At 40.6% G+C, this 18,682-nt stretch overlaps 1 protein-coding gene across 25 annotated transcripts in view; it reads left to right on the forward strand.

Moving 5' to 3' along the window:
- Positions 1 to 18,682, forward strand: part of SIPA1L1 (signal induced proliferation associated 1 like 1) — a 419,211-nt gene that overhangs the window by 379,886 nt on the left and 20,643 nt on the right. For 15 of the 25 annotated variants that reach the window (XM_063596279.1, XM_063596274.1, XM_063596282.1 and 12 more), the window contains 4 exons: positions 387 to 511; positions 2,726 to 2,788; positions 3,227 to 3,345; positions 7,206 to 7,648. In XM_063596279.1, coding sequence (XP_063452349.1) covers positions 387 to 511; positions 2,726 to 2,788; positions 3,227 to 3,345; positions 7,206 to 7,648 — 750 coding nt within the window. The remainder of the gene's footprint in view (positions 1 to 386; positions 512 to 2,725; positions 2,789 to 3,226; positions 3,346 to 7,205; positions 7,649 to 18,682) is intronic. The other 10 variants (XM_063596285.1, XM_063596286.1, XM_063596289.1 and 7 more) reach the window with 1 other exon arrangement.

The following is an 18,682-nucleotide window of genomic DNA, read 5'->3' on the forward strand; positions in this document are numbered from 1 at the left end:
TATATATGGAATATTAATATTTAGTTTGTGAACTTTTTCTTTTGGCTGTGAGTAAGTCTGAACTTGGCTGTACGAGGGCTTAGAAAATTTTGGTTTCTTATACTACATACCTTAGGTTAGCTCAGTCCTAATGGCTTCCGCCCTCATTGTTACAAGTTTGTTTACATAGCATGCATACCTTTTTGAGCAGAGTGGTGTATATTGACCACAACATACACATTTCCACACCCACGTAAACACGAACCAGGGTGTGTATACAAGTACAGACACATAAGCAAAAACCAGTAGTGCCTGTCATTAAAATTTAGTTCATTACACCCAGGACTGCCTTCCCCTCATGGGTAAGGTCCCTGATGTTGTCTTTGCCTTTGCGGAAATCACCACAGGTTTGGAGTGAGCCGTAGATCCCCAGCCTCCATTGACAGGCAGAACACCCAGTCAGATATTGGTGGCAGCGGAAAATCCACGCCTAGCTGGCAAAGAAGTGAGGATAGCATTGCTGACCAGATGGGTAAGTAATCAATTTCTACAAGAAGGAAGTTGCTTTTACAAGGTGACTTAGGTCACCTCTTGATGATGTTATCAAAACATTGTTATAAAAGATAGCCCTAGTTAATAAATATGAATTAGAATTAAGTCTCTGTTAGATTATGTATAAGTGAAAACAATAAATAAGACCTAAGAGAAAAGGAATTCTAAGTGACCCCAAATTCAAAACTGGAAAGGCGATAGGAATTATTTTGAGCACCTAGATTAAAACACCAGACTACCAGACTAAGTACCTTCCTCCCCGTTGTTTATTTGTTTTTGCCTAGAATAAGTGCCTTGAGAGATTGCTTGGTATACTTAATGTCAATTTGAAAAACAAAACTACTAACAAAGTGGAAAAGAGATACAATTATTGTTTAGTCACATCCGTAGCTTGCTTAGAATCTCTTTCCTCCCTGATGTGCTTTTAAAAAAAATTCTTCTCACTCTGCTATTAAGCTGTCAGCTAAGGAAATGTCTTAGCAGTATGAAACAGCTGGGTGGAAGAGATTTGCATTAGTGAGCTTGTGCCCGGATTTCTACTGCATAGCCCTTTCTTTCTATATATATGTTGTTTCACAGTGACACCATAACACTAGTTGATACAATAACATTTTGCCATGAAACAAGATTTTCAACACAGGAGCCTCAGGGATTTGGTACCAACACAGTTGGTGCATCATTAACTTGAATCTAGATTGTTAGACTGTTGGATTTTTTCCTCCTTTGTTTAATCTCTAGTTGCTCAGTGTAGGATAAAAAGGTGTACATTTCAGGGCTAAAAAAGATAATCTTATAAGACAAGACCCATCTGTTAATCTTCTCTGCAAATTCATTGTTTCGTCCTGTTTTAATGACTGTGCCCAAGTAAATGTACTAACCATAGACATAGAAAGGAGTGGAGATGTGTTCCACTAAGACAGGGGTTGAGGAAGAGAAATGGAGTTCCTAGGTTCTGAAGATATGCTTTGTTCCAGTAGCTTCAGTGAGATGTGCCTTGTTATTGAAGCCATCTGTCATTCTCCACTCTTATCCTACCCACCCCTACACAGAAAACCTGAGCATATTCTGATCTGCTTTTCTACTCTTGACAGAATGTTTTAAATCCCATATGTTTTGATACTGTTGAGATGGTAACGACACATGTGAAAAGGATCCCTTCTTCAGCATGACTTTAGCAGCTTTTTTTGGCTCCTAGTGCAGGCTTTGAACAAGGCTGCCAGCAAGCCCTTTGTGAGGCATGCAGTGTCATGCCTCCCACTCTCGGGAAGTCACACGGAGTGAGAAGGGATGGAAAGGGTGATTACAAGGTTCTTCCTAGACCCCTGTTCATTCTCTCACACAAACCTCCCTCTAGTCTTTTTTTCCCTGCATCCACTTTACTTTAGTGGCATCCCACTCTTAATAGATAAGACTTAAAAATGAATGTAGATGAATTTTTAAAACCTATTTGTTCATCTTTTTTGTAAGGTATACTTTTTTAAAAATAAGATACCCCTGAAGCCTGCCAAAGAAGCCTTTTCACTACAGTACAAGAGGTCCAAGTGGTGGCCTTTCACCATGGGAAATCCAACCCTTCAAATAAAATATTAAAATAATTTTTAAAATAATTTTTGATATCCCAGCATTCCAGAAAAATAACCAAGCCTTTCCTAACTGGCACATCGGAAGGAATCAGAAGGCTTAGCTGGTATAAGCCATTCCAGGGAGAAGTCAAGAAAAATAATTGTTGCATTTTTATTACTCAGTACCCAATATTGAGTATATAATGGGCTGACCATTCTCTACTCAGTTTATAAGAACAACATTCTCTAATGACTTGCACTGATTGAGAATGTTTACGAGGTTCTTATTGGTTAGGCATCATTGTGTTATCAACAGGTACCCTCCTGACAGTGGAGACAGGAGTTTAGCCTACTGACTTGGCTCACTTATCTTTATGGCTGTTCACTTTTCTGCCTCTGCTTTTGGAAATGGTTGAGAGTCAGAGTCAAGGAGTATTTTGCCCTGTCCTCTACATGTTAGGAAGGGTGTTTCAGAGGCCCAGGATTCTTGCTATTAGCTATAGTGGTGTTATGGAGGATAAATTCTTTATCTCTCACTTTTGGAACCCCATCTTGAACGCCAGCTTGGAGTCCAAAAGGAAGCAATTGTTTTAAGTAAACTAGTTGCTGTGTGTCTTTTCTGTTGTGCTCAGCTTACAGTTATAGAGGACCTCAGGATTTCAATTCTTTTGTCCTCGAGCAGCATGAATATACAGGTAAAATATTTCCAAAGTGTCATGGTAAGTAACACGTGATTGCATCCATGCCTGTCTAGGTAATGTAGACCAAGCTAGGTTAGCCACACTTGGCAATGAATGAATTTCATAAATTTAATTCATATAATCTAAATTTTTCCCCCAAACCAAAAGTTGATTCTGAACTTTGCTGCGTTGTTCATGGCCTTTGGTTTGGTGGTACTTGGCTATGCTAATGTGTATGACGTGACAAGTTGTCACCAGCTGCAAGCTTTATCCATCAGCCACTTAAGTTTCTGACCTGCTGTCTATCAAATAGACTCTTAACAAGCTTACTGCTGAAATGCAGAGTTTGCTGGTCAGTGAACTGAAAGATGCAATGGCAAGCCATCTTCATTTGTCACCATGTGCTTGTTTCTGCTTAGTGCCTGCACCATAATGTCCTATGCTGTATTCCAGAGCCAACATGCCATCTCCCAGCAGTATCAAAGGTACTGCCAGCTTTCCGAGAGAGCCCCAGTGGGAGATTAATGCGGCAGGATCCAGTGGTTCATTTGTCTCCAAACAAACAAGGGCATGTAAGTTAACTGTAAACTTAAAAAAGTATTAGATTCCTAGCAGTGTACCTTCCTTGCACTATGAAAATGCTCTGCTCTTTCCTCTGCATGGCCAAAGAGGAAATCATTCTGGCAAAGAGTGGTCGTTTGCTGCCATGGCCTTGCAGTTTCTGCTGCCATGGCCTTTAGATTGCTTTGAGATAAATTGTAACTCCTCATTGCTGTGCTTCTGCCACCCCCACAGGTCTGGTCATCTGATTCAGTCACTAACAATCCTGAAATGTTAGGAGTGGAAATGTGTTAGAAGTTGATTTTATTTGCTTACACAATTGCAAGCATGAGATGTGGTTGGAGCGTCAGTCCTGCTCCAGCCATGAGAGGACTCCAGCAGGACTGATGCTCCAACCATATCTTTGATTCTGCTGCAGTAGAGGAGGTGTAGGAGACAGACAGCTTCCCCTATGCCTCCTCTACCGCTTCTCTTGTCTTTCATAGCCATACACATTTCATCCTTTCGCTATAGTAATACACAATTCCTTCTCACTTACAGTAAAATTGGGAATATGAGGTTATCATTCTCCAACTCCCCTCTTATTTTTTTCCCCACTCTTCTTCCCTGATACCGCTATTGGGACGGGACACCCTCCCCATGCAGTTGATTTCCTTGGTGTGTCTGTTCACTGGAATGTGTATGTTTATATTCACGTCATTCTATAGAATGAGGAAATATTGTATTTCATGCTTACTGGTTCACTATGGAAGATGCCCAGAGAACTTTAAATGAGAGATGCATGTAAGTTTTGCTATAGAAAAATGAATATTGAAGCTAAAAAAAACAAGGGAGAGTTAGCATGCCCTGCGCTTTTCTCTGAAGAGAAAGGTTTACTGAGGAAAACCTTTCTATGAGGAAAATATTTACTGAGGCAAGTTGTGACAATGTGATATTGTCACAAATCTACTTGTAAATGATAGATTATCCCAATTGATCTATAAATTTCCCCTCCCTCGTTAATAATTTTTATACTGATTACATGGTAAAATAATATTTTGGGCACATTGGGCTAGATAAAATATATTATTAAAATTAATTTCACATGTTTCTTTTCTACTTTTTACTAGAAAATTTAAAATTACATATATGGTTCCCATTATGTTTCTGTAGAAATGGATTATATACTTTACACTCTTGATACATCTCAATTCAAACCAGCCATGTTGAAAGTACTCAATAGCCACACATGACTAAGGGTCACCAGATTTCACAGCACAGATCTGGAGCTAAAGAAGTTCTGTCCTATTAAGAATAAATGAAGGCTTTATTACAGCACTTAGTAAGTTGTTATTGAGAAAAACTAGAGTAACACCAATAAAGTAAGTGGGATTGATTATTTTTTCAAGGGGAAGAGATGTTTCACTTTGAGGTGAAACTGGTGGCTGGGTACGGTGGCTCACACCTGTAATCCTAGCACTTTGGAATGCCTAGGCAGGTGGATCGCTTGAGGTCAGGAGTTTGAGACCAGCCTAGCCAATATGATGAAACCGTCTCTACTAAAAATACAAGAAATGAGCCAGGTGTGGTGGCACACACCTGTAGTCCCAGCTACTCTGGAGGCTGAGACAGGAGAACCGCTTGAACCCGGGAGGCAGAGGTTGCAGTGAGCTGAGATCATGCCACTGCACGCCAGCCTGGGTGACAGATCAAGACTCCGTAAAAAAAAAAAAAAAAAGAAACTGGCATGTCCTATTCCTGCCCCTCCCCTTAGCCAATGAAGAGCCTGCTCCTTCCTCTACCAAAAGACACACACACACGCACACACACACAGTTCCTTCTCTCCTCTTTTAATCTCCAGCAATCATCTGGACTTCCCGCCTCCCTCTAATTTAAAATATTATTTTATTCAGATATCTTTTAAATTCTTATTTATTTGGGAAACTCTATAAAATGTTCTTTCTAAGCATCTAAGCCAGCATATGGAAAGAGTTCTATATGTTTTTTAAATTGAGATATAATTCACATACCATAGTATTTACCCATTTAAAATATACAATTGAGTGAGTTGTAGCAGCGTTTTCACAGAGTTATCCGGCCAGCACTGCTTGATTCCTGGGCATTTTCATCACCACCACCGACTGCTTGTCATCCCCTGGGAGACCTAGACAGTCACCAGTTTCTCTCTCTGGATTTGCCTACTCTGGACATTTCATACAAATGAAATTATACAATATGTGGCCTTTTGAGCCTGGCTTCTCTCGCTGATTATGTTCCCAAGATTCATCCATGTTGTAGCATGAATCAGTACTTCATTCCCTTTCATAGCTGAATAATATTCCATTTTATGGATATACCCTATTTTTTAATCCATATATTAGTTGATGGACACTTGGATTTTTTGTTTGTTTTACTTTTTGACTATTATGAATAATTTGGCTGTAAACATCCACGTACAATGAAACATGCCTTTTTATTTCTCTTGGGTATATATATATACCAACATAGAATTGCAGCTGTTTTCCCATAGTTACCACCCCATTTTATATACCCAACATTGCCAACATTCATTATCATCTGGCTTTTTTTATTATAGCCAAAGTGGCATCTCGTGGTTTTGATTCGTATTTGCCTAATAACTAATGGTATTGAATATCTTTTGATGTGCTTGTTGGACATTTGTTTTTTGGTGTTTTTTTTTTTTTTTTTTTTTTTGGAGAAATGTCTATTCAAATCATTTGCCCATTGTTTAATTGGGTTATTTGAAGCACAAAAGTTTTAAATTTTTATGAAGTCCAGTTTATTTTTTTCTTTTGTTTCATATGCTTTTGTTGTCATAGCTAAGAAACCATTTTATAACTGGAGGTCCTGAAGACTTACACATATGTTTTCTTGTAAGAGCTTTATAGTTTTAGCTTTTACATTTAGATCTTTGATCATTTGTGAGTTTATTTTTCTATATGGTAAGGATTCAACTTTATTCTTTCTTTCTTTCTTTTTTTTTTTTTTGAGACAGGGTATCACTCTGTCACCAAGGCTGGAATGCCGTGCAGTGGCACAATCTCGGCTCACTGTAGCCTCAACCTCCTGGGCTCAAGCGATCCTCCCACCTCAGCCTCCTATATAACTGGGACTATAGGCAGGCACCACCACGCCTGGCTAATTTTTGTATTTTTTGTAGAAATGGGGTTTTGCTGTGTTACCCAGACTGGGCTTGAACTCCTGAGCTGAAGCAATCCACCTGCCTTGGCCTCCCAAAGTGCTGGGACTATAGGTGTGAGCCGCTGCCCCAGTTCCAACTTTATTCTTTTTTGCATGTGAATATTCAGTTGTCTCACCATCATTTCATGATAAACCTAATTTTTTCCCCATTGAATTACCTTGGTACCTCTGTATAAATTTCACCTCAAAGCATGTCTTAGAAGGCTGTCTCCTAAACAGAGGCTAACTGGGGAAGGAGCTCTCTCTAGACATAAGTCTTATATTCAGCCTTCTATTTACTCTGAACAAATAGGGCTTTTAGAATTAACATGCTTTCTAATTATAATCCCTTTGGAAATGTCATTTCCTTTCTCTTTTAAGATACTAAAACTTCAATGACAATTTAAATTTCTTCCTGACTAAAATAATCTCAATAGTATTGATACTTTAGCATAAATCAAATAATGAAAAATAGATTAAAAAAAAAAACACGTTTCTAGTACTCTTTACCATGGATAGTTCTGAATGGACCATAGTGACATAGGTTCCCTGTCTTACTGTGACTAGTCATTATTGGAACTTTTAGGCCTTCAGAGCCCTATAACTAGAAATTAATCACAGTGTCATTTCTGTTATTCTCTTGTTCAGGAAGCAAAACTTTGCACTCAAATAAATCCTGCTTCTCTTGCAGTCTGATAGCCACTACTCGAGCCACTCCAGTAGCAATACTCTCTCCAGCAATGCGTCGAGTGCCCATAGTGATGAGAAGTGGTACGATGGGGACCGCACAGAATCCGAACTCAACAGCTATAACTATCTGCAAGGCACCTCTGCTGACAGTGGCATTGACACCACCTCTTATGGCCCCAGCCACGGCAGCACAGCCTCACTGGGGGCTGCCACATCGTCACCTCGCTCAGGGTCAGGCAAGGAGAAAGTGGCACCCCTATGGCACAGCTCCAGTGAAGTAATCTCCATGGCAGATCGGACTTTGGAGACAGAGAGCCACGGCCTGGACCGGAAAACAGAGTCTTCCCTGAGCTTAGACATACACAGCAAGAGCCAAGCCGGCTCGAGCCCTCTGACAAGGGAGAACAGCACCTTCAGTATAAACGATGCTGCTTCCCACACAAGGTAACCACCCTTCCCCGCTGTCTCTCTGATTCCCAGCCCAGACCTAAGCCCAGTTCCCTGGCCTCAGCCCACTTTACTTTGCTCAATAGTGTATAAGGAAAGGAGGTTTTTCTGCAGTGACAATTATTTTTATATGTTTAATGCCCTTTATTTGCCTTCAAAATACTTTAATCCTGCAATTTTAGTGCATTATTTTAAACTGTGAGAAAATTTTGCAGATTTATTCTTTTTAAAGTTGGATTTGATTTTTAAAATAATGTTCCTGGCTACTACAATTTGAGAGGAAATTTGTAATTTTGTAATGTTGGCTTTCGGTGAGTAATAGGGAATGTATACTGGGACAAGCTTTTGAAGACTATGTTTTTAAAATATTGACCGTATTGTTAAAAGAAAGGGGTCTTTTCTGAGTAACAGAGCATCGTTTGCGATGCCAAGCACGTCCTTTACGTGCCTCTCAAGCCGAGAACCTCACTTACCTGATATTTACATTGTAACTTTTTTTCAGTAATTGGCTCCTGGCAGCAATGGGTTGAGAGTGGGGGATGTCCAATAGAAACGTGTAGCTAAAATTAGACATACCTTTCAGAATAGGAAAGTACACATTCCCCTGTATCCTTGGAGATCACACCTCTAGATAAAATAAATGCTATTTGTCGTTTCCTCTTGATTGGAGCCTAAAATCCCCAATGTGACAAGATCCACATAGGGAAGAAGCATTCCATCACTGTCTTTTTAGGCCTGTTGATCTCTGTGTGGTTTCTCCTTTTATCTTCGATTGTTGTCAGTCATTGATCAATGTGTGAGAGCATCTAACCTTGCTGTCTTCTGGGTCTGCTATGATTATGACCGCAAGAAAAATAGTAGAGGCTGGGCGTGGTGGCTCACGCCTGTAATCCCAGCACTTTGGGAGGCCGAGGTGGGCAGATCACTTGAGGTCAGGAGTTTGAGACCAGCTTGGCCAACATGGTGAAACCCCGTCTCTACTAAAAGTACAGAAATTAGCTGGGCATGGTGGCAGGCACCTGTAATCCCAGCTACTTGGGAGGCTGAGGCAGGATCGCTTGAACCCAGGAGGCAGAGGTTGCGGTGAGCCAAGATCACACAACTGCACTCCAGCCTGGGCAACAGAGTGAGATTCTGTCTCAAAAAAAAAAAAAAAAAAAAAGAAAGAAAGAAAAAGAAAAGTAATAGAGAGGCTTAATTTAGTTTTTATTTTTCAAATGGAAATCTAGGCACATAATCTGTCAGTAAAGCCCAGATAACCTGAAGGAGAGAGGATGTCCTCTACTTAATTTGGATTGCTTTCACTTGACCAGCTAAGTATTTTGTTTTCTCATGGAGTCTCTATCGTTACTTATCATTGAGCTTCCCTTCATTTAAAATGTCAGGCCCCATGGTATGAAGCCTTTCACTAGTTTTGTTTCTGTTTACCACTACCACATTGCAGATCTCAAAATGATGGTGATAGGTCTGGAAACTCCATGGCTTCCAAGCAAAAGGAAATTGGGAAAGTAGTCTCAATATTCTTGAGTACTATGTATTCCGTTCCACAATTCAGAAAGTAGATTGTTTGATTCAAATGGTATAAGAGATGTGTTTGCCAAAGTAGGACAGGAAGTGGGCATCAGATGCCATAACCATATAGACAGAATCACACAAGACAGAATGATGACACTCGCTGGCTGTTCTTGGCACATCCCCATCTCAGTAGACTGTGCATTGACTTAGAACATTTTGCATATCTGAATAGTTTCTCTCTGGTTTTTAAGTTTAGTTTGACTCCTATTTCTTTGGTTTTCAATTTGTCATTTTGAAAGGAGGATGCCTTTTTTTAAGAATGTCTTCCATCTGAAAATATTTCTCTGGTCCAATGTGATGGCAGAAGAAAGTTGGTTATAGAGATCTTGTCTCAAATGGCATCACCATGGAGTGAGATTGGAAAGAGCTGGGCCCCTGAAACCAAAGCACAGAATGTGCGGCTGTGCCATTATCTAACAAATCCCAGGGGATCAACAAAGCTCCCTGAAAAAAGCACCTGGGTTTGCATTATCTGAATGTGCTGACTGGAGCTGCCTGAAGGCCTCAAAGGATTATCTAAATTTTCTGCTTCTAACTGGAAGAATGCAGAATCATTGAAATCATCCTTTAGAAATAACTCTCCTATTGAAAGTCAAACTTACTAGAGAAGAGAAGAATGTGGCCATTCAGGGAGGGTGGCAGAGCTTCTCACCCACTCATTTGAGTCACATTCATTTCTAGACTCTGGTAAGTAGGGATGTTTTGAGACTTTGGTATGTTGATCTTGGCAGAGTGAGTTGGATAATCAGAGCTTTAGCAGCCTGCCTTTTCTGGAGGAAAGGGGACTTAGCCACCAAATGCACATTGCTATAGAAAAACTAAAATCACAGCAAATTAGAGTGTTTGTGTCCTCAGAAGACAGGAACAGCAATTAATGTAGAGATATCTTGACAGTGCTTAAAAGAGCTTGTACCTGGGACTCAGTGACAAAGTCTAAATTACAGTGATTAAGTTTCACTGCATCTTTCTGGCTGGGCTCCATTCCTACCTTCTCTGTCCTCTAGTCTCCCTCTTGATGATCATGCAGATCTTTTGTAGCTCCTCATGAGAGCTACATTAATACAGGTTGGTAATTACATAGAGTTGCTATATTTGAATGTCATTAAAATAAGCCACACATACTGGTAACTTTCTATAACTAAAAACGTCTATTAATTGCTCTAAATTATTGCTCCCTAGAATATATGTGTATCTTTATGAAGCTTGGAAATGTAGGGAGAAAATTTATTTTATTTTATTTTTTGGTAATGGCTGTTTCACTTTCAGATCTTAAAATGAACCACTGGAAAAAAAAATGATTAGTGGTAAGCCTAGGAGAGGTGAAGATAGTAGTAATTTAAGGACATTCTTAAATTTAAGCAGCATTCATTTTCTTCTTAGCGTTCTGGCCTTGGCAGTAGGCAGTGCCAGTTTGTGTGGCAATCAAGGACCTCCTCAGTTCGTCCAAAATCCTCTAGACCTGCTGACCAATGCTGTTTCTGATGTTGGAGCTTAATTTAAGAACACACATGAGAAAGCTAAAAACCCTACCTCATGCTTGCACATAGACATCTCTTCTGTAACTGACTGACCTGACTTGTTTTGGTGTCCATGGTTGTTAGCCAGCTATTCTCCAGGTCTCTTTCCTCTTGCTTCCCTAAGGCCCCCTCAGACACCTGTAGCCAATTACTACCCACTTATGCGATCACTTATACCTTTTTACTGCCATCTAGTCAGTACAAGAGGATTTTTCACCCAATATGTTCATCCTAAGTACATTTGCATAGGCCATGCCAACGTGAACATAATAGATTGATACTCAATACATGCCAATGAGCAAATAGGAATAATTAGCTGGGCACGGTGACATGGGCCTATAGTCCCAGCTGCTCAGGAGGCTGAGGCAGGAGGATCATTTGTACCCAGGAGTTAGAGGTCAATCTGGGCAACATAGTGAGACACTGTCTCAAAAAAATGAAAGAATGACTTTTCTTTATGTTTTTTGCCTGATGACTCAAACCAGTTCAAAAGTTACATAAATCCTCAACTCCTGGCTCTTAGAAAACCACTAACTATTTTGAAGGTTATTGTACAGATGCATCAGTATTTGCACAGAGCTGCAGTGCTTATAGGTGTAGGTATGAGAGCATACATAGAGTTTTGTGTAGCATGAAGTCTTAGTAAACTGTCATGTCTACATAAAAGCTTTTAAACTCTACGAAGTATGACAAGGAAGAACTTTAGAACAGCTAATATACAAATATCAGTCAGGATCTAGATATATGTTGGTCAGTGTCTGACATTATCACTGGAAGAACTGGTTAAAGACCAAGAAAAATGCCTGCCCACAGTTGTCAACACAGCTCAATTTCATGAATGTGCTTTTTCTGGTTGATCTAATAAGTTAACTGTTCATGCCACAAAAGCTGTATGTTTCTTGAGAGCTGAGGAAAAGAAAGGCTTCTTATGTGTGGTTTACATTGAACATTAGGACTGCCTCAGGCTACTCTGGCACACTGGGCTGTCTGTGTGCCTCTGTGTATGCCCTGTTCCCTGCACCCTCATTGGCATCCTATGGATGTGAGAAATATGCCTTCCATCTTTGTTTAGAAGTTACTCAGTTGTCTTTATCTGTAACATTTCCTTCTCTAAATCTTTTCTGCCTGGAAATTTTTTTTTTTTTTTAGTTACTAACAATTAATTGCCTCTGTTTTATATTTTTTCCTTAAGATGAGAATGTTATTTTTCTAAATATTATGGACTAACTCAGAATTTGAAAATTCACCCTCTAAAATAACAAAACCAGAACTTCTCTTAAGAGATGTGGTTGACTCTATTTGCCTTAGCCTAGGTTGTGGGTATGGATCATTTTAATTGGCAATTTTTGCTTTGCATCACCGCATACAATAAACATTCACGATTATGTTCTATGTTGCTGTTACATGGCAGAACTCCAGGTGATTTGGCCTAAGCGATCTTGCCACACCTCTTCCAGCTTTTGGGGGTGGTTATTTTATCCAGAACCAGTTACTTTTAGTAACCTCAAAGACTGAAAAATAGAACCACTGAGGAAGAAATTTCAAGTGAACCTTGAGAAAATGAGCCCTCTGTCAAGCCACAGATGCTTGATGCAGATCTCACCAACAAAACATTTTTTTGCTTTGTTCTATGAAGCAACTAATCCATTCATTCAGTTGATGTAGCAAGCCCAAATTCTTCAAGTGTCATTAAATCATAAGGCCAAAAGGAATTCAGAAAGGGCAGAGAGCCCATTCTTCGTCATATGTAAAGCATTCTACCAGGATGAGAATTCATACAATTGTTTTATTGGGGCGGTGGGGAGGGAAATAATCTCAAGAGATTTCACAGCTTTTCTCCCTTTTTTTTTTAAAGACAGGGTCTCTCATTCTGTCACTCAGGCTAGAGTTCAGTGGTGGCCCTGCAGCTCACTATAGCCTCAACCTTCTGGGCTCAAGTGATCCTCCTACCTTAGCCTCCTGAGTATCTGGGACTATAGGCATGCACCACCATGCTAAGCTAATTTTTAATATTTTTATAGAGACAGGGTCTCATCATGTTGCCCAGGCTGGTCTCATACTCCTGTGCTCAGGCAGTCCTCTCACCTTGGCCTCCCATAGTGCAGGAATTACCGGCATGAGCCACTGAGCCTGGCCCACACAACTTTTCTAAATAATTTCAGTATATAATAAGTCCTCTCCCTTTTCAATATTTAATTCCATTCCTCTAGCTACAGCTCAAATACACAATTAAGAGAGAATAAATGTCTTTTTATGAGCTGAGTGTTTTCTAAACATGAAGATTTTTGACATCTAAGATTCTGAGAACATGTGTTGGCCCTGCTTGCCTTAACCTAGTTATTGGATATAGATTATTGACTATAACGTGGTCATTTGCAAAAAAAGAAAGAAGGAAAATTTGGTATAGCTCTCTACCCCCAGGCAAGTTGGGAGAGGAACATAGGGAAAATAGATTTGGAGCCTGAGACCCTGGTTCAAGTCTCAGTTCTACCATTGATCAGCTATGTGGCCTGTGGCCAGTTGTACCATTTCACCTGGCTTGTCCCTCATCTGTAATCTAGGAGATGGCGTATTGGTCATGGAAAACACCATAGGATTTTAAGGTGCACAAATTAAACAGATACAAGCACATGGTGACAAATGAAGATGGCTTACTATTGCATCTTTCAGTTCACTGGCCAGGAAACTGCATTTCAGCAGTCAGCTTGTTCAGATTCTACACAATAGACAGCAGGTCAGAAACTCAGTGGCTAATGGATAAAGCCTGCAGCTGGTAATGTGCCATGTCATACACATTAGCATAGCCTAGTACCACCAAACCAAAGTCCTGTTCCACCTACTAAATGGCTGTTTTTATATGTTTGTTGAAAATAAAAAAGATTATCAAATGTATTGCAAACTGTAAATGTCATTTTAAGACCAAAGGTTTTTTGTCATTTCCTTTTGTAAGCTCTTCATCACCTGCCCTAACAATTTTCTAGTGACTTTTCTTTTAACAAGCAGGTATCTCCCACAGCTCTTATAACTACACTTTGTGTGTTTCATCCTGTAATCATATTTTCTCTTCTCAAGCGTCTGGCTTTGTTTTCTTTATCCTTTTTAGATGCAAAACTTGGACATGACACACTTCTCAGCTATGCCCAATAAAATGATAATGTTCATAGATATCTTGTTAGCCCCTTATTAAATAGCTTAGCGTTACAGGCTTTTCAGCTTGTGGTCCACGGTGATCCCTGAGGCTTCTGCTGCTGCATATAGCTAGCCACTCATTTCCCTATGCTGTATGTATTAATATGCCCTTATACTGTTAAATTTCTGCCTTTTATAGATGGACAATTTTTCTTTACTGCAGTCACTTGGATATCTTCTTTGTCAACTTAATCATCCCTACTTCACTTGTTTGTTTTCCCCCCAGTCCTTTGGAATTAGTGTCTTCTAAATTGTGTTCCGTACTGTACTCTATTGGATAGAGTACAGAATTGGCTAGTGCTGAACACAGTGGGAGGAGTCCTCCTTAATCATTATCCGTCACCCAAAGGCTTGTTATTTGTACAAGCAATCACAGGAAACCCGATCAGCTCTCCTCTCCTTGGTATTAGACCAGCATTCAGCCATTGCCCAGATTTTGCCACAGCCATTTGACAGGTGACTAATTGCTTCTCTCTGCTTCCTGAAAATACCATCTTTAGCAGGCCAAGCTTGTCTAAAACCCCCTTGCCATGCCTAAATAGTAGATGACTCCAAGTTTTCCCATCAGCAGCTTTCTACAACACAGACAGTGGCTGGCAGATGTTTTTCACAGGATATGATGATCTCAGTGACGATGCAGGAATTCACAGCGGTCTCCCCAGGCCTCATAGGTTCAGCACTCTGGGCCTTGATTGATGACATTCAGGCTTCCCAATCCTGTGTGGCTCATCGCTTGGCAAAGTCAGCAAATAGATGTAGGTCCTCCTTAAAGCAGCACCCGCTGAGAGTAGCATCTTTTTTACAGATTGGTCATCTAGCATCCCCTCCTATAAAGCTTCGCCACAGCTGGGAATGTAAAATCACCAGGTTGCTGTACACGTGGTCCATGGTTTCATTTGAGCATCAGGTCAAGATGAGAAGTTTGGACAGATTCAGGCTGTCCCAGATCCTCGGTGACCTCACTACCTCTCTTCTTTTTGAAACAGTCTGGCTCTCTTGCCAGGCTGGAGTGCAGTAGCACGATCTTGGCTCACTGCAACCTCTGCCGCCCAGGTTCAAGTGATTCCCTTGCCTCAGCCTCCCGAGTAGCTGGGACTACAGATGCATGCCATCACGCCCGGCTAATTTCTTGTATTTTAGTAGAGACGGGGTTTTACCTTGTTGGCCAGGATGGTCTCAATTTCCTGACCTCGTGATCCACCCACCTCGGCCTCCCAAAGTGCTGGGATTACAGGTGTGAGCCACTGCGCCCAACCTCTTTTATATGGGGTATCATGTACTTGTGTATCCTCTCTTCCTTTTCAAAATTAACATCCTGACATGGCCAGACAGAATCTAAGGTTGTTCCTTTTTAGGAAAGGAGAAATGCCCTATAGCTTATGGAAAAATTAAAGTTAGTAGTTTCTTCATGTAGAATTTAGAGACACCTTGAGTAAATTTCTAGTGATTCCAATTTGGCCATACTCAGTTAAACTCACTTCTTATACATTGAGAAAAGTAACATATTGCAGTTATTATTTCCTGTTACATCTAATGCTCTTTTCCTTTTGTTAGATATTATTGGTTCATTCCCTTCTTACGTAATTCCTATGACAAGATTTAACTCTCTGTGAGTAAAATGAAATTGCAGCCTATTAAATTAACATGAAATTTCCAGGATAATGAAAGAGCCCAGCCACACAGCTCCCCTTAAAAATTATGAAGCTGATAGCTTCATGGTAGTTGTATTGTAATTTAATCTACTTCAGAGATTCTTAGGTGAAGTGTATGGGTGCACATCCCTTGACGCAGTCTCAGGCCAGTGGGTTGGTCAGCTGCAAGGAGCCCACCCACAGCTGTGCCCAGAGACAGACTCATTTTAGAGTGGGAGGAGTTGAGGGGCTAATGCAGTATTTCTTCAACCCAAAAAGACATGAGAATACTTTGGAAGTGTGTTAAAATACAGACTTCTGGGGCTCTGGAAGATCTAACACAAGCCCAGGATTCCCCAGTTACATCAGTACCTACAGGTGGCCATGTTCTGTGGCTTGAGAAACACTGCTGCCGCGACTTCACCTTCTTCACCTAGACAATATGGAACTGGATTTTGACCGTCACAACAATGTGTGTAATTCAACTGGATGAGAGTGAGCAGTAGGCCTCAGTTGGTGTGAACACTTGGAGGACATTTTGCCTAATCTTCCAGGCATCATTCCTCCTTTACTAAATTAAATATCTAGGATTGGGACACAAGAAAGTAAGCTTTAGAAGAGCTCCCAGGTGACGCTCACAGGCCCACTGAATTAGAGGCCATGTGTACTGAAGTGCACAGCTTCATGCTGTGAGTTGTGTGCATTAAAGAAGAAAGCCATACCAGTGAATTGTTCATTTGTTTCTCTCATAACCTTTGTGCCTAAATCTAATCAATTAAATGGGGCTGTCTCAATTAGAACCACTAGTGAAAAGAAGTGCACTGGCATTTCACACCTGGGAGCTAGTGTCAGCCCATTGTGTTCATAGATAAAACCAAGAATCGGGGTTGATCTTATTTAACCAGTTATCCTTTTAAGAATACATGTGAAAGCCAGGTGTGGCAGTGTGCACTTGTAGTCCTGGCTACTTGGGGGGCTAAGGTGGAAGGATCGCTTAAGCCCAGGAGGCTGAGGCTATAGTGAGCTGTGATTGCACCACTGCACTCTAGCCTGAGCAATGGAGCAAGACCGTGTCTCAAAAGCAAAAACAAAAATTAAGAAAATAATAGCCTTATTTTGTCTGTTTTGGGACTTTATATAATATAAATAGAATCATACTATCTGCATTAATTTGTGTCCTGTGTCTTTAAGTCAACATTATGTTGCTAAGATTTATCCATGTGTTGCAGGTAACATTTGCTTGTCTCCATGGCTATGTTATAGTTACAGTGTGAGAATATAGCAGCTCATTTATCCACTATACTGTTGATGAACATTTGGATTGTTTCCAATTTTGGATATTCAGAATCTTTGCTTTTTTTTTTCCTCCTCTTTTTATTTTTTTGAGATAGAGTCTCATTTTGTCACCCAGGCTGGAGTATAGTGGTGTGAACTTGGCTCACTGCAGCCTCAACTTCCTGAGCTCAAGCAATCCTCCCACCTCAGCCCCCCAAGTAGCTGGGTCTACAGGCACATGCCACCACACCTGGCTAATTTTTTTATTTTTTATGGAAACAGGGTTTCACCATATTGCCCAGGCTGGTCTCAAACTCCTGAGCTCAAGTAATCTGCCCGCCTCGGCCTCCCAAAATGCTGGCATTACAGGTGTGTGAGCCACTGCACCCAGCCAATATTAAGAATTCCTGTACATGTCCTTTTGTACACATACATATATGTTTCTTTTGAGTTTCTGGGAATGCAATATCCATGTCAAGAATATACATATGTTCAACTTAGTAGGGTCTCTGAACTAGTTTTCCGAAGTGGTCATAACAAGCAGCACTCCCACCAGCAGTGTATGAGAGCTCTAGTGCTTCACATCCTTGCCGGCACTTGATATTATAAGTCTTTTAATGTAGCCATTCTGGTAGGTGTGTAATGGTCCTTCATTGTGGTTTTAATTTACATTTTCCTAGTAACCGATGATGTTGAGCACCAGTGTGTATTGACCTAGGCTCACTGCAACTTCCGCCTCCCGGGTTCAAACAATTCTCTGGGCTTAGCCTCCCAAGTAGCTGGGACTACAGGTGTGCACCACCACACCCAGCTATTTTTGTGTTTTTAGTAGAGACAGGGTTTCATCATGTTGGCCAGGCTGGTCTCAAATTCCTGACCTCAGGTGATCTGCCTGCCTTGGCCCCCAAAGTGCTGGGATTACAGACATGAGACACTGCACCTGGCCTATTGTGGGACTTTTTAATATCAAAATAGCTTCAAATTTACAGAAAAGTTGCAAAGATAGAGTTCCCATAAACCCCTCACCAAGTTTCCCCTGTTGGCATCATCTTACATTAGTGTAGTACATTTATTATAGCTTGAGAATCAATATTCCTTCAGCACTTTAAATATGTTATCCCACACTCTGTGGGCCTGTAAGGTTTCCACCAAGAAGTTTGCTGCCGGTTGTATTGGAGCTCCCTTTTATTTTATTTGCTTCTTTTTTCTTGCTACTTTCAGATATCCTTTCTTTATCCTTGACCTTTGAGAGTTTGATTAATATATGCCTTGAAGTAGTCTTATTTGGGTGGGATCTTTTTGGAGTTCTGTGACCTTCTTGTACCTGGATATTTATATCTTTCTCCAGGTTTGGAAATGTTCATTATTCTTTTGAATAAACTTTGTGCCCCGATCTCCTTCTCTCGCTACATCCTCTTTAGGGCCAATAATTCTTAGATTTACCCTTTTGACAGGACAGGCATGGTGGCTCATGCCTGTAATCCTAGCACTTTGGGAGGCCAAGGCTGGCAGATCACTTGAGGTCAGGAGTTTGAGACCATCCTGGCCAACATCGTGAAACTCTGTCTCTACTAAAAATACAAAAATTAGCTGGGCATGGTGGCGGCTACCTGTAATCACAGCTACTTAGGAGGCTGAAGTAGAAAACCTGGGAGCGGAGGTTGCAGTGAGCCAAGATAGTGCCACTGCACTCCAACCTGGGTGGAGACTGTCTAAAAAAAAAAAGAAAAACAAATTTACCCTTTTGAGGCTATTTTCTAGCTCTTGTAGGCATGTTTCATTCTTATTCTTTTTTCTTTTTTCTACTGTGACTGTGTATTTTCATGTAGCCTGTCTTGAGCTCA

Source organism: Pan paniscus, chromosome 15, assembly GCF_029289425.2.
Source record: "Pan paniscus chromosome 15, NHGRI_mPanPan1-v2.0_pri, whole genome shotgun sequence".
Lineage (NCBI taxonomy): Eukaryota > Metazoa > Chordata > Mammalia > Primates > Hominidae > Pan > Pan paniscus.